General features: G+C 27.6%; 2 protein-coding genes across 2 annotated transcripts; both read right to left on the bottom strand.

The window, feature by feature from the left end:
* Window positions 1-5497: 5497 nt before the first annotated feature.
* On the bottom strand, window positions 5498-6739 carry LOC107164342 (carbonyl reductase [NADPH] 1-like). The gene has a single exon (XM_015512143.2). The coding sequence runs from the start codon at window positions 6527-6529 to the stop codon at window positions 5687-5689; it is 843 nt and encodes a 280-aa protein (XP_015367629.2). The 5' UTR covers window positions 6530-6739; the 3' UTR covers window positions 5498-5686.
* Window positions 6740-7403: 664 nt separating this feature from the next.
* LOC107164148 (UDP-xylose synthase) lies at window positions 7404-12701 on the bottom strand. Its single transcript, XM_089219380.1, has 8 exons — window positions 12274-12701; window positions 11321-11580; window positions 10938-11223; window positions 9933-10046; window positions 9421-9608; window positions 9212-9344; window positions 8672-8805; window positions 7404-7771 (listed from the first exon to the last, which is right to left on the bottom strand). Exons 1-8 carry the CDS (start codon window positions 12368-12370, stop codon window positions 7694-7696), a joined length of 1290 nt encoding a protein of 429 aa, XP_089075506.1. The 5' UTR covers window positions 12371-12701; the 3' UTR covers window positions 7404-7693.
* Window positions 12702-13165: the final 464 nt, after the last annotated feature.

The raw sequence follows: 13165 nt of genomic DNA on the forward strand, positions 1-13165 counted from the left end.
ATTTGTCTCTTAATAATACCTACGACATCATCATATTTAGGTCCTTAGATTTATACATAATTATGAATTTAGAAAATGTATTAATTTATAAAAACAATATTATTATATAGGAACAGAGAAAAGAATCATAAGCAACATGAAAAATTACATTTCACTACAAACTTGATTCCGTTTTAAACCATGAATCAGAAGTTAAAATTGCCAATTTTATCAAATAATATATTTTAATATTTGTAAATGGAAAAGATGAGTGAACGCTATAGTTGTTTAAAAAAGTATAATTACCTACATTTTATAATTTATAAATTTTTTTTTCACAATTTAATATCCTTGACTATTGAGTACCTATATAATATGTCGCATCAATTTAGTGAAATCATTCATTTCATGAAGTGCACATCCAGCATTTTTAAAGAGTGGCGAGATTGTGTTAGACAAAGAGCTAACTGTTCGAGAAACTGTGACAGTCATAACAGGGGGACAAGGTTTTTCTTCTTGTTCATGTAAATCGAAAAGCCCATGTCAAACATCAAGATGTGCCTGTTTTAAAAAAAAAATGTTGTATAATAGTCGTTGTCATAACTCTCAACCTTGTAAAAATAAATAATAAAATATAGAATAAAGTTTAAGAAAATATATAATATAATTTTAATTATAATTTTCATATTTCTTTATATTTAAATGCTATATTAATATATTATATTATACCATATTATCATACATATTAATAGTAATTATACACAACAGTGGCGTATTTTGTATGTTTTTTGGGGGGGTGTCCAGATAATATCGGTATATACCTACTTATTTGTTAATTGGTTGCAATATTTCTCTGTTTTACATTTACTACCACCAAGTTTATAATATACTCATCAAATATTGTAATGAAACATTTTTTATTTATTTAATTAAAAGTAGTAATTTTTATGTAATTTAAATCATACATGTATAAAATACCTACTGTAAACATAGTTTTAAAATTTAAAAATAAAAATAAAAGCAAATAATAATAACTTTTAAAATAGAAAATAGAAAATAATAAATACACTAAAAATTATCATACAAAGTAATTTAAATAATAAATTCAAGACGCTTTTTTTTAAAGCTCAATTCCTTCAAAACATCATCAGTAGTAATTTGTTCATTTCTGTGAATCGATAACATAGCCAAACCATTTAATCTCTTCTATAATAAGTAACACAGACACATGAAGGCACGGAGCCGCAAGATAAAAATATAAATTGCATGTATACTGTAATAGGATAATAATAACATAATATTATTTAAACATATTAATATACATTAGTACCTATATAGTTATCATCATCGGTCACAATAATTTAATAATTATTACTATATATTTTGTTTGTTACATTCGATACCAGTGGTGCTATAAGAATAACAGTTTTATAAATAATTAAAAATATAATAGGATAATAGGTACATTATTTAAAACTAAATTTATTTTCTTTCCTAATTAGTTTAGGACTTTATATAATATTAAAATAGTTCAAAACGAACCACATATATTTGTTTGTCAAATTCCCTTTAAAATTTATCAAAATTAAAGATTAATTTTTTTTTTTTGGTTTAGGGGGTGTCCAGACACCGTGGACACCCCCCAAAATACGCCACTGATACACAATGTGGATAAAATTAATTTCATCCACTTCATGAAAAGGTTAAAAAATTATCCATATAGTGTAGTAAAAAGTCATTTTCACTAAATGGATACGGCATATATAATACAATACTTAGATACTCAAATAATCAATGATAATAAACATAAGGTTTCTAATGAATTTTTTTTATAGATGAATCGCAAAATCTAAACAATATATAAAAACATAAATCATAATATATATAATCTCGCTTTTTTTAATATCACATGTTCAAATTTTGACGAAATTTAAAATTTGAACGATGAATAACGATTTCAGTTATTTTGTTAACCTACCTAATTCAAAAATCCTTTTCTCGGGGATTTAAATCTTTTAGTATATGGTATATCCACCTATTATTATATTTTATATAATTATTTATGTATAGGTACCTATATTATTACTTTATGAAGTACCTACTACTTACATACCACACGATGAGATTTTCGAAACATTTAGATTTTAGATTAAATATACTTAAATAAATTAGGTACTTACCATGAAAATTAATAGCAACATATTTATATGTGTATAATAATAGTATTAGTAAATAGTAGGTACCTATACATATTTTGTTGTTAAATAATATTATTATATTGCCCGATATTGTATACGTAACTGTAATTTACCCATTTAATTGGGCGCAAGCCCATTTTGTATTTAATAAAATAAAATAATAACAGATCGTCTTCACGCAAAATCGTTTTTCGTATGCATAATACATAAAGTATGATATATTTTATCGATTTCAAATTTAATAGTGACTTACTCTCAATGTGAGGAACACTCAACGTACAGCCGTTACCAGGTTACCCTTATACCTACTAGTGTTTTTCTGTAAACGTACCTTGGTTTATAAGGAATGTAAATCTACACAAAGACCTTCAGATCCAGGAAATCATAGACCACATAAAAACCTCATCAACAAACTTTCATACCTCACTGCTCAACTCTTCTGGCTCACTTCACTATAAACCCCAAGTACATCCGCCTCAACGTAGATTAAAACGTGGACGTCCGCATGACCTTCTGGTTTAACAACTCCACACAATATACAGCAGCTGTTTGTTACTCGTAGCTTTATAACTTGTTATATATATATACATATATATGTTTATACTTTTATTGTTAATTATTATTATATCAGTTCACTGTTACTTAAATTATAATCAGTTACGTCTCAGCGTAACTATCACTAATATTAATGATCGCTAATGTACGTATACTAGATGCCAAATTCATCTTACTATTTAAATTTCTATATAAATTATAAATTCATAGCCAAGGCTAGGAACATCTTATATCTTATAATCTTCATAAAAAAAACTTGTGTTTCTCACCTTTTTGATTTGTAGGTAGGTTCAGGTACTTTTAGACGTATAGGTGTCGCGGAAGCAATGCAAAAGCAGCTCATCGGTTAAAAAAATAAAAATAAAAGATGCATAGGTACTTTTCGTAAAAAAAAATGCGAAGCTAAATGCCCAATGTTGTAGTACTATAAATACTATAACTAAAGGTACCTGGAGCATATTACGTATTGACTGACCAACGGACTTATTTAGAAATGTCTAATGGGGGGGGGGGGGGGGATAATGTCATAGTTTATTTTCAGATGACCAAAATACATGTGTTTGATAGAAACATAACATTTGATTATTAAGACAAGTTAATAGGTTAGTATAATTATAATAACCTCAGTAATAAAAAAAATATAAAATAGGTGAATGGTGGGAAACATAAGCCGCCTTAAATATGTCATAGGTAGTACGTACCAGGAACAATACAGCCAGTGGCGTGCCCAGGAATTTGGTATTATACAAAAAAAAAACAAAATTTAGTCAAGGCGGAAATTCACCCTTCTGGATTTTACAGTAAATTCGTTAATTATTTGTTCAGTAGATAATGGAATGTCTCGATGTATGTTCATTAACCACACATTATTTTGATGAACTAGAGATCCAAATTTCAGTCACGTTTGAAGACGCCAAAAAAAGTCCATAATCCCCTCCCTGCGCACTCCACAGCATTGACCAACCAAAGTTTAGAATCCACAATCCCGACATTATTCATTTTTTACCCACATAAAAATATCTAAAACTATATGCTTATTGTCTTAGTCTTATATAGATATATAAGAAAAGACGAATAGTTTTTTGTATACAACGATTTATTATAATTTAATTCAAATTTAGTATATATGCCATCAGCCGCAAGTGGCACTTTAACAAATTTTGTGCGGCCCACACTAAAACTTCATATTTTAAAATCCAACATTCTACACTCAAGTAAACAAAATATTTATATAAAAAATAACACTTTTTAACTTTTATAACTATAGTTATCCAAATAATTTGAAAAAAATAATATTTGGCCATTTCAAAATTATAATTGGGAAGGCTACATTAAACTATCAATAATTATAGAATGATATATTGACTATTCAATTAAGTATACTCAACACCTACTGAATAACATATCACTATATCAGAAACCTACTTTCCCCACTAACTACTCATATTTTATCTTTTAACATTTTTTCAATTTCCTAATACCATATTATTAGTGTTTTAGTTTAACCATCTACCTTCTAAATTAACTATTATTTTGTTATCTTTTTGTTGGTGTGGTAGTAGAAAGAATTACGTAATTAATATTTTTATATTTTATTATATTTGATATATTAAGAATGGTTTGTGAATATGTGATAGCTTTGAAGTGTGGAATATCACTTTTAATAATACATTACATACAATTTATAACTTTTCAAACAAAAGTGAAAAGACTATAGAAAATGATTTTTATGAAACTTAATTTTATAACACTGCCATTGAGAGATTATTAGTTTGTTTTATTGAAAATAGAGTATATTAACAATATAGATTTTATAATAAAATTAATCATTTTTTTTTTTTTGTATATCAACTAGCTTTACTACTAGAATTTACACCAACCAAACAAATAAACAAATATGGTGCTATAATGCTAGGTGTACTTTAGTTCATTGCAATCTGGTATCAGTGTAAGTGCTTCGAACTTATTCGGCTGAAATAGACAATCCATCTTTGGTAGATTGAATTAAGAAGGTATTTGATATATTTCTAAATGTGATTAAAATTAATCTATTCCATCGTCTGACATTTTAAATATAAAATGAGCTACAAGCATATATATTTATTTATCTATTATATAATTATATATCTTTATATAGTATATATAAGTTAAATGGATGTTGTGTCTGTTAGCTCGAGACTAAAAAACTGGTCTATTATCAATAAAAGTTATGTGCCCTATATGTAGCAGCAGCTCATGCATGACAGTTTTCTAACCACCCAAAAAAAGAGTATTTTATTCGTTTATTCATTGGGTTGAAAGTTGACAGTGGTTACCATTGGATAAACAGTTGTTTCAAAAGAAATAACCAGTGGTTGCTTCTAGTGATACTACTACAAAATCTAAGGATACAAACTCACTACTCAGGGTTTCATATAAAGTAAATAGGTAGTTGAACTACTAAGATACCAATTTACTTTATTTGAACATAAATCAAATTTCAGAGATCTAACCTCATAATTCCTAAAATCCTAAAACACAAACTATTCATCAAATTAGTAAAAATTCAGACAAAAGTTTATACCAACAAAAAAGTTCATGCAACCCTATAAATTCAATTCAATTAAATAAGTAACTAGTATATAATATATATTTTATATATATATATATATTATTATATTTATTATATATATATAAGTATATAATATCAATAATATCAAGTATGATGCATGTTACTTAAAACTGAAGTTTATAGAACACTAAAATATAAAAATACTAAAATACAATTCATGGTAGTAGCAATCAAAAAATATTTTATCTTGAGAACATAATTAAAAAAAAATAAGTTTACAAAATATATGTATGGATTGTAAATATGTGTAGAAAATAGTTACTTTTGGAATATTAACAAAACATCAATGGATAATGCAATCAAAAAGTATACCTCCTCTCATGTTTAGATGTTTACATGTGATTTAAGAATTGTTCCAGTCCTTAATGGATCTGTCATTCCAGACGTAGCGGCCTTTAAAATTTTGTTCACCTGCAGGCAACAGAGACAAGTAGACCGGAGCATCAGCCCCCTCTTCGATGGTTAACGGCCCTTTGTGACTGGTCATGTCCGTGTCCACGTAGCCAGGGTGGACGCTGTTGATCACGATGTCTGTCCTGGGGTCTACATCGAATTCCCTCTGTTGTATAAATGACAGTGCGCTAACACCGACCTTGGACACGGCGTACGCTGACGATGGCCAACCGAACTGTTCGTGATTGCCGCTCTTGGCTTTCTCCACGAATTGGCGCATCAGAGAGTCCAGCTCGTCAGTGGTCAACTGAGGCGAGGACAGTGTTCGTCTGAGCTCTTCGCTCGGAATTATTGACAGTCGGCCGGCAGAGCTGGACAAATTTACCACACGAGCACCGGCAACTAGCAAAGGGAACAGCGCGTCGCATACGCTCCGCAGTGCAAAGTAATTGATCCGAATCGTTTCTTCGGCCTGTACGCTGAACGGCTCGGTCGCGGACTCCTTGAAGGCAATCGCAGCGTTGTTGACCAGCACGTCGATGCCCGCGTAATTCTCGGCCACGAACGCGGCGAACGCGGCCACGCTACCGGTGTCGGCCACGTCTAGCTGATGGAACTTGGGCTTCAGGCCCAGCTTATTCAGCTCCTCGACCGCGGCCTGGCCCCTACCGACGTCACGGGCTGTCAGGTAAACATCGCCGTCGAACCGCTCACACAGGGCCTTCACGATGGCGTACCCGATGCCCTTGTTGGCGCCCGTCACTATTGCCAATTTTCTAGTCGCCGACGCCATGTCTGCGTAGATTGGTCTTTCTGTCGGCCGGCTTCCGCGAGTGCGAATCTGTCGGTGATCGGCGTAATAATCACTCGCACGACCAATAGTCAATACAACAGTCGAATACCAATGTAATAATATTATGAATGACGTTCTCGATGTTTTCGTTTTGAAATTTGAATCATTAAACGTTTATCTTAAATAACATAATATAACGTTTAAATATACTGTGAAAGTGTGATTACTGATATATGATAGTGTGATTACTGGTTAACTCATGACGTCAGTCGTATTTATAAAACAGCAATCTACCTATACGAATAAGATAAAAAATAATGTACTTATTGTACCTGCCAGGAGCGTACCATAAAATTAATTATTTTAATATTTTATTATTTATGCGGGTCAATGGCTATCATCATCAAATAGTTAATATTCGATATTATATAATATTTTTTATGACCAACTGTATAAGTATAAATGTATGTTATATAATAATCAAAAGGCAAAAAGTATAGTATTATAGTGTCTGTATAATATTCTGTATATCTATTATATAATATGTTATATTGTTATATAGTCGTTAATATTCTCGTATTTTTTTTTATCAAAAACCAAAATAGGTACGACACTATAATATTTTAATATGTTATTGGAACCATTTTCACATTCAGACAAAAATGAAAAAAATATTGTCAGGGTGGTTAGGTTAGGTTAGTCAGAGTGGACTCTACTAATACCAACACTAACCTTAAAGTATACATCATATACATTTAAGAGATTAAAATTATAGACAACCTAAATTAATATGGTGTTATATAGGTAATTTAGTTGACAATATATTAATAATTTTTTAATTTAAAAAAATATATATCCATTTTATTTAACAGGTTTAATTAACAAACGCAACAAAGGAAAATAACTATATAACACAATAAGACAATATATATATAAGATTATAGAGATCACAGAAGTTTACAAAAAAATAATAAATATAAATATAAATAAAAACAATAGTCACATTTACATAAAAAGTGTAGTACATTTTTATAGAATCAATTTAGATTCAATAGTTAACAAATTTAAAATAAATTGATCATAATATAAATAGTAAAAATATTATTTTTCACATAAGTTGAAATAAAATTTAATAACTCATAAATAATATAATAATATTATACATCAAACATTTTTTTGTGATTTCTTTATTTCTTGTTTAAAGTAATTAATAGTCATTTTTAAACCTTCTTTTAAGCCCACCTGTAAAAAATAAAAATAATGTAAATTATAACGGATAAAATTAATTTTTTGAAAATAATTTAGATAAAGGCCATAAATCAGATCAAAAGATTAAAATACATACTATAATAGGTACACAATGCTCATTTGACATTCATAATTAATGTAAAGATCATAAATTCAAGATTGAGGATTACCTTTTACCATTATAAAATTCAAATTAGTAATTACTTAATTTATTAATATAAATTACAGAAAAATAGTTAGTTCATTGGAATAGTTATTAAGACAAACCAGATTTTAGTTTATATCATATACAAAAGTAACAGTTATATTATGCATTAAGATTAATGTACAATATAATTCACTATAATATGAATGTATAGAATTTTGTATACAAGGTGTAAGGTGTAACAGATAGAACTAACTTTTGGAATAACTTTTGTTCAAATTAATATTTTTTATTTATTTCTTTCTTTTTTTTTGTTCATCAAGTGACCCTAGCGCTACATGTATAATAAATTTTTTTTTTGTTTTTTAGTATTAAAAATAAAAAATCTAAATTTAATAAAAAAAATATTGGATAAATTCAAAATAGCCTATTTGGGAATCTGATTATAAGAAAAATTTTGATGGTAAAAAGATTTAGCTAAGTCAAGCATTAAATTTTTTAGAATATTTTTAAATTCAATATTTTTTTTGGCTAAATTAATTTGGAATGTAATAACTTTTTTTAAATATAGTTTTTGAGAATTTGCTGATATGAGTATATTTCTTAAATTATTTACTTATCAAATAATATAAAAAAAATTTGTCATACACTGAATTAACATGATTTTTTTTTTTGGTCAGGTCTTTCTGTTACATCCTGCATATTTAATATATATTTTTTAGAATTAACTACAAAACTATATTAAATACTTTAGGCTTCCAATTTAGGTAAGTCATTGCTCTTGTAATATCTGGTTTTCTTCTTTGTGGGTCATCTTCTACAGCAGGTGTTGTGATTACTTTACTTTTTCCACCAACCAACCCTTTAATTATTACTGCAAATTCTGTAATACATAAACAATATAATATTATTTATTAACTAACAACAATCAATAGGAAAATTGTACTATTTGATAAAAAAAAAATTGTTTTTAAGTTACAATTAAGAATCAATTGTTAATATTAAGACTCAATATACATAGTTTCCATTTTTTTTTTTAAATAGACTTAAATTAATATAAAATGGAAACATGCATTAAATTATTTATACTTATACTTAATTGTATATTGCAAAGATTAAAAATCATTAATATTGAAGCTTAATTGATGAGTCTATTAAAACATAATTTAGATATGTAATACAATTAGGTATTGTAAAACTGTATTAATTTTATATTTTTTTACTTAACATTAAAAATAATAATACTAAATGGTAATCTACAATGATATTGAATCAATAGTAAAACTTACCGTTAATGGTATGTTCAGTTGGGTTTCCGAGATTGACTGGTTGGGTATAATTGGAATCCATTAAGGCAATCAATCCATTCACTAGATCAGACACATACTGAAATGAACGTGTTTGATTACCTGTACCATATACCTAAACAAAAGTTTAAAAAATTGGAAAAATAATTTACAATTAATTAGAGCATATTATATTATAATGTATTTCTAACCGTAATCGGCTCATCTCGAAGTGCTTGTAATATAAAGTTGGAAACTACCCGTCCGTCATTCATATGCATTCGAGGCCCATGTGTATTAAATATTCTGGCAACACGAACAGATACTTTTTCATGTTTTGCATATGCATAACTCAATGTTTCTGAAACTCTTTTACCTTCATCATAACAAGCACGTGGACCTAAATCACACAAAAATAATTATAGTTATACTTAAGCTTAGAATGTAATGCGTTAAAAACAATATTTGAAATTATTAGTCAGTTAAAAAATTAAACAAATAATGAGATCTATATTTTAAAAATATACACAATTGTGTGAAAAGCTACACAATATGGGAAAATAGAAATATGCATTTAATATTTTTGGATTACGCTTATATATTTAAAAATACTAATATTTATCAAATCTAATTTGCCATAAGATTCTTTCAAATAAATATGCTAACTGCTATCATCAAGTAACAATCATATAATAAAAATTACTAAACAATATTGAATACAAACCAATTGGATTGACATGCCCCCAATATGTTTCAGGTTGTGGGTGTACTTCAGGATCACCATAGACTTCAGAAGTGCTTGCAATCAAGACTTTAGCACCTACTCGTTTTGCCAGTCCTGGAAAATAATTAGACTTTGGATAATTCAGAACAGTATATTTTTTTAGTATTATCTTATTTATACTAGTTCATAAAAAATTAAAATCGCTAAGATGTATAAATAGTAAGCTACAAAAAAAAAATCTTTAGGATTTAAAAAAATAAAATATCTCACATACATATTTGATGACCTAGATTAATATATTATGCATGATGAATATAAGAGTATATTCTAAGAGAAACAGTATTATTAAAAATAATTATTGATTGTGCTACAATTATTAGTAGCAGTTATATTTGGACCATTTGTGAAAATATACATGTGTTCTCTTATCTTACAAACTAACAACCCAGAAAATTTGAGTTCAGAAGTTTTAATTTTGTGTAAACGGCTTTAAATTTGATTAAATTAATCAATTATAAAGTTTAAAGGAAGGAACATTTTGGCTATTATAATATTTTAATTTCTAAGTGAGTCATTAGTATTTAAAATATTGAAATTTTGAAATATAATAACCTTAAGCTTAAAAATTAAAATGTTGAACAAAATTAACGCGAGAACAAATGTTCTTACCTTAAAATTGATAGTAGAATAGTTCACTAAAATATTAAAGCCAAAAATACAAAATTGTAATGACTGAACACAAATTTGTATGTTGTAAATTTGTAAAACAGAGATTACACTTGCGGATGTAGTATACTAATATTCCATTAACATTTTCTATATAATCACTAAAACTTAAGTCTACATTTTAAAACTTTGATTATTTTTAATTAATGCACAATATAACCAAGAAATATCTAATTATGTTGTATTTTTTTTAATTGTATTAGAATTTATAAATTATTTAACATTTGTTTCTCTTTTTATTCTAGATACTTTTAAACAATGGATTTTTTTTTTACAAACCTAACATATTAATTGTTCCTATTGTATTAGTCTTAATTGTTTTTACTGGGTTGAACATGTAATGTGGAGGTGATGCAGGTGAAGCTAAATGATAAATCTCATCTACTTCAACAAAAAGGGGATTGACTATGTCTTGATGAATTAACTCAAAGTTAGCATGACCAATCCACTGTTCAACATTTGCTTTAACCCCCGTGAAAAAATTGTCTACAACAGTAATGTCATGACCCGCTTTCATCAATTTATCAACCAAATGGGATCCAACAAAACCAGCACCACCAGTAACCTGGAAAATAATAAAATAATACAATTTAAAAATGGTAAATTCTTTTAAAAATCACGATAATATTTATGTATCAATCATAATAATATTTTTATCTTACTAGAATACGTTTTTTTGAACGGTAGTTTAAATATTTGACATTTGGATAAGGCTTTTTGATACGTTCTTCAAACCCTTGCATCTTGTTTTCAAGTTGTTCTATTTTTTCATTTGCGGTAGCGAGGTCCCTTTTTAGCTTATTAATAAGATCTATATTGTCTTCAGATTCAGCAGTTCCAAAAATCTGAAACTCCTTTTTGTTTGATACTTGAAATTCATGTTTGGATATATTATTATTTGATATAAAACAATAGATAATTCCTGAAATAATAATTAAAATATAAATAATAATTAATAATAAGTATGGTTTGAATTCAAATATTTTAACTTTCATTTAAACTAAATATTTAATAATGTGTTTTTTATAAAAACCAGTACCTCACCATACCTATGCTGTATAATTAATCCACAAATAAGAAAATGGAAAAATTATATTTTGTTACATTTTTCTATATAAATTTTGATTTATATGTTGATAAATGTATCATAATAAAAGATAAAAACTGCAATTAACAGAATAAAAATATATTATTTTAGTCTTAAAAAACTTTAAGCTAAAAAACAAAAAATAATTGAACATTTTATGATAAGTTTAATATTACATTTGTATAAGTAAATATTAACTGTTTATATTAGTTTAAATAGATAAAACTAATTTCATCTGCATTCAATACCTAAGAAATAGGACTAATATACAAAAGTTTTACAACAATGACACAATAGATATAAAATAAGCTGATAAGTACCTAAATCTAACAAAAAAACAAAATTATAATTTTCACTTCAAAAGCTAGTTTGCTTTCCAAAGAACAAAAGAGTGGATCCAAGTCTTTGATTACGATAGCGGAACAGTAAAAAAGCAGAAACGACCACAGAACATTTTTCATAATTTTAATTATTATTGTCACTCAAAAATTCGATACAGATTCATAATATTATGAATCATAGACTTACCCAACAAAAGCAGGCTACTGCCTATTACCAATGCCAGGAAAACATTTATGCGGATCAACATTTGATGTCTGTACTTGGACGGGTCCGATAGGAACATAATGATATAACAATCATTATTGGTAGTCAAAATTTTTACTGCTAAAATTCGTTATCGTTACCATACGCAAATAAATGGCGAGGGGGGACGGTGTGTCAGAATGAACGTCGACGGCCGACGATAAATTATTTATTATAATAATTAATTATCATTTACATTTTTCATTTGTTATCCGTCAACTGTCAAGCCATCATAAATTTTAAGCCACCAACGGTTATTAGATATACTTTAATGCGTTCACACTTGTTTGATAAAATAGTTTTGAGGTAATGTGCTATATAATTAATATTAATAATAATTATGTTGAGACCGATTTAATTTTTTATTATTAATTATTAATTTATTAATTTTATTATCATTATCACAGTCAAACCGACAACATGCAAAACATATGTCTAGCGGGTGAAATGATAACTGATAACCGGTCGGAGATAGCCCTGATGATATCTCTTATCTAGTATTCTACCACAGAATTTAATTTGATTCTACCACGAACTACATACGCCCTTCACAACCTTTTCTTCATCAATGCCCGTTTAAAAACCTCTCTTGGAACTCTGTCGTAGACCTTCTCTAGATCAATAAAAATCATACGTAATTTCCTTTTTTTTCTCTCTATACTTTTCCTCACTTGTTTTACAGAAAATATCGGCTCCATTGTCGACTTGCCGGGCATAAAACCAAACTGATGTTTTGAAACAGATGCCTCATCTCTTATTCTTAAATCAATTACTTTTTCCCAAATCTTCATATTATATAGTATGACTCATAAGTTTTATTCTTCTATAGTTTCCA

The sequence above is a fragment of the Diuraphis noxia genome, unplaced genomic scaffold, assembly GCF_037042655.1.
Source record: "Diuraphis noxia isolate RWA-SAM2 unplaced genomic scaffold, SU_Dnox_SAM2 contig0002, whole genome shotgun sequence".
In the NCBI taxonomy this organism is placed as follows: Eukaryota; Metazoa; Arthropoda; class Insecta; order Hemiptera; family Aphididae; genus Diuraphis; species Diuraphis noxia.

What these genes read in the sequence shown, in the direction of transcription:
- LOC107164342 (XM_015512143.2), bottom strand. Translation starts at nt 6,529, where the DNA reads ATGGCGTCGGCGACTAGAAAATTGGCAATAGTGACGGGCGCCAACAAG.
- LOC107164148 (XM_089219380.1), bottom strand. Translation starts at nt 12,370, where the DNA reads ATGTTCCTATCGGACCCGTCCAAGTACAGACATCAAATGTTGATCCGC. An exon ending in AACTGAACATACCATTAACG is followed by an intron (nt 8,806 to 9,211) that starts GTAAGTTTTACT and finishes TATGTATTACAG; the next exon opens with AATTTGCAGTAATAATTAAA. An exon ending in ACCTAAATTGGAAGCCTAAA is followed by an intron (nt 7,772 to 8,671) that starts GTATTTAATATA and finishes TATTTTTTACAG; the next exon opens with GTGGGCTTAAAAGAAGGTTT.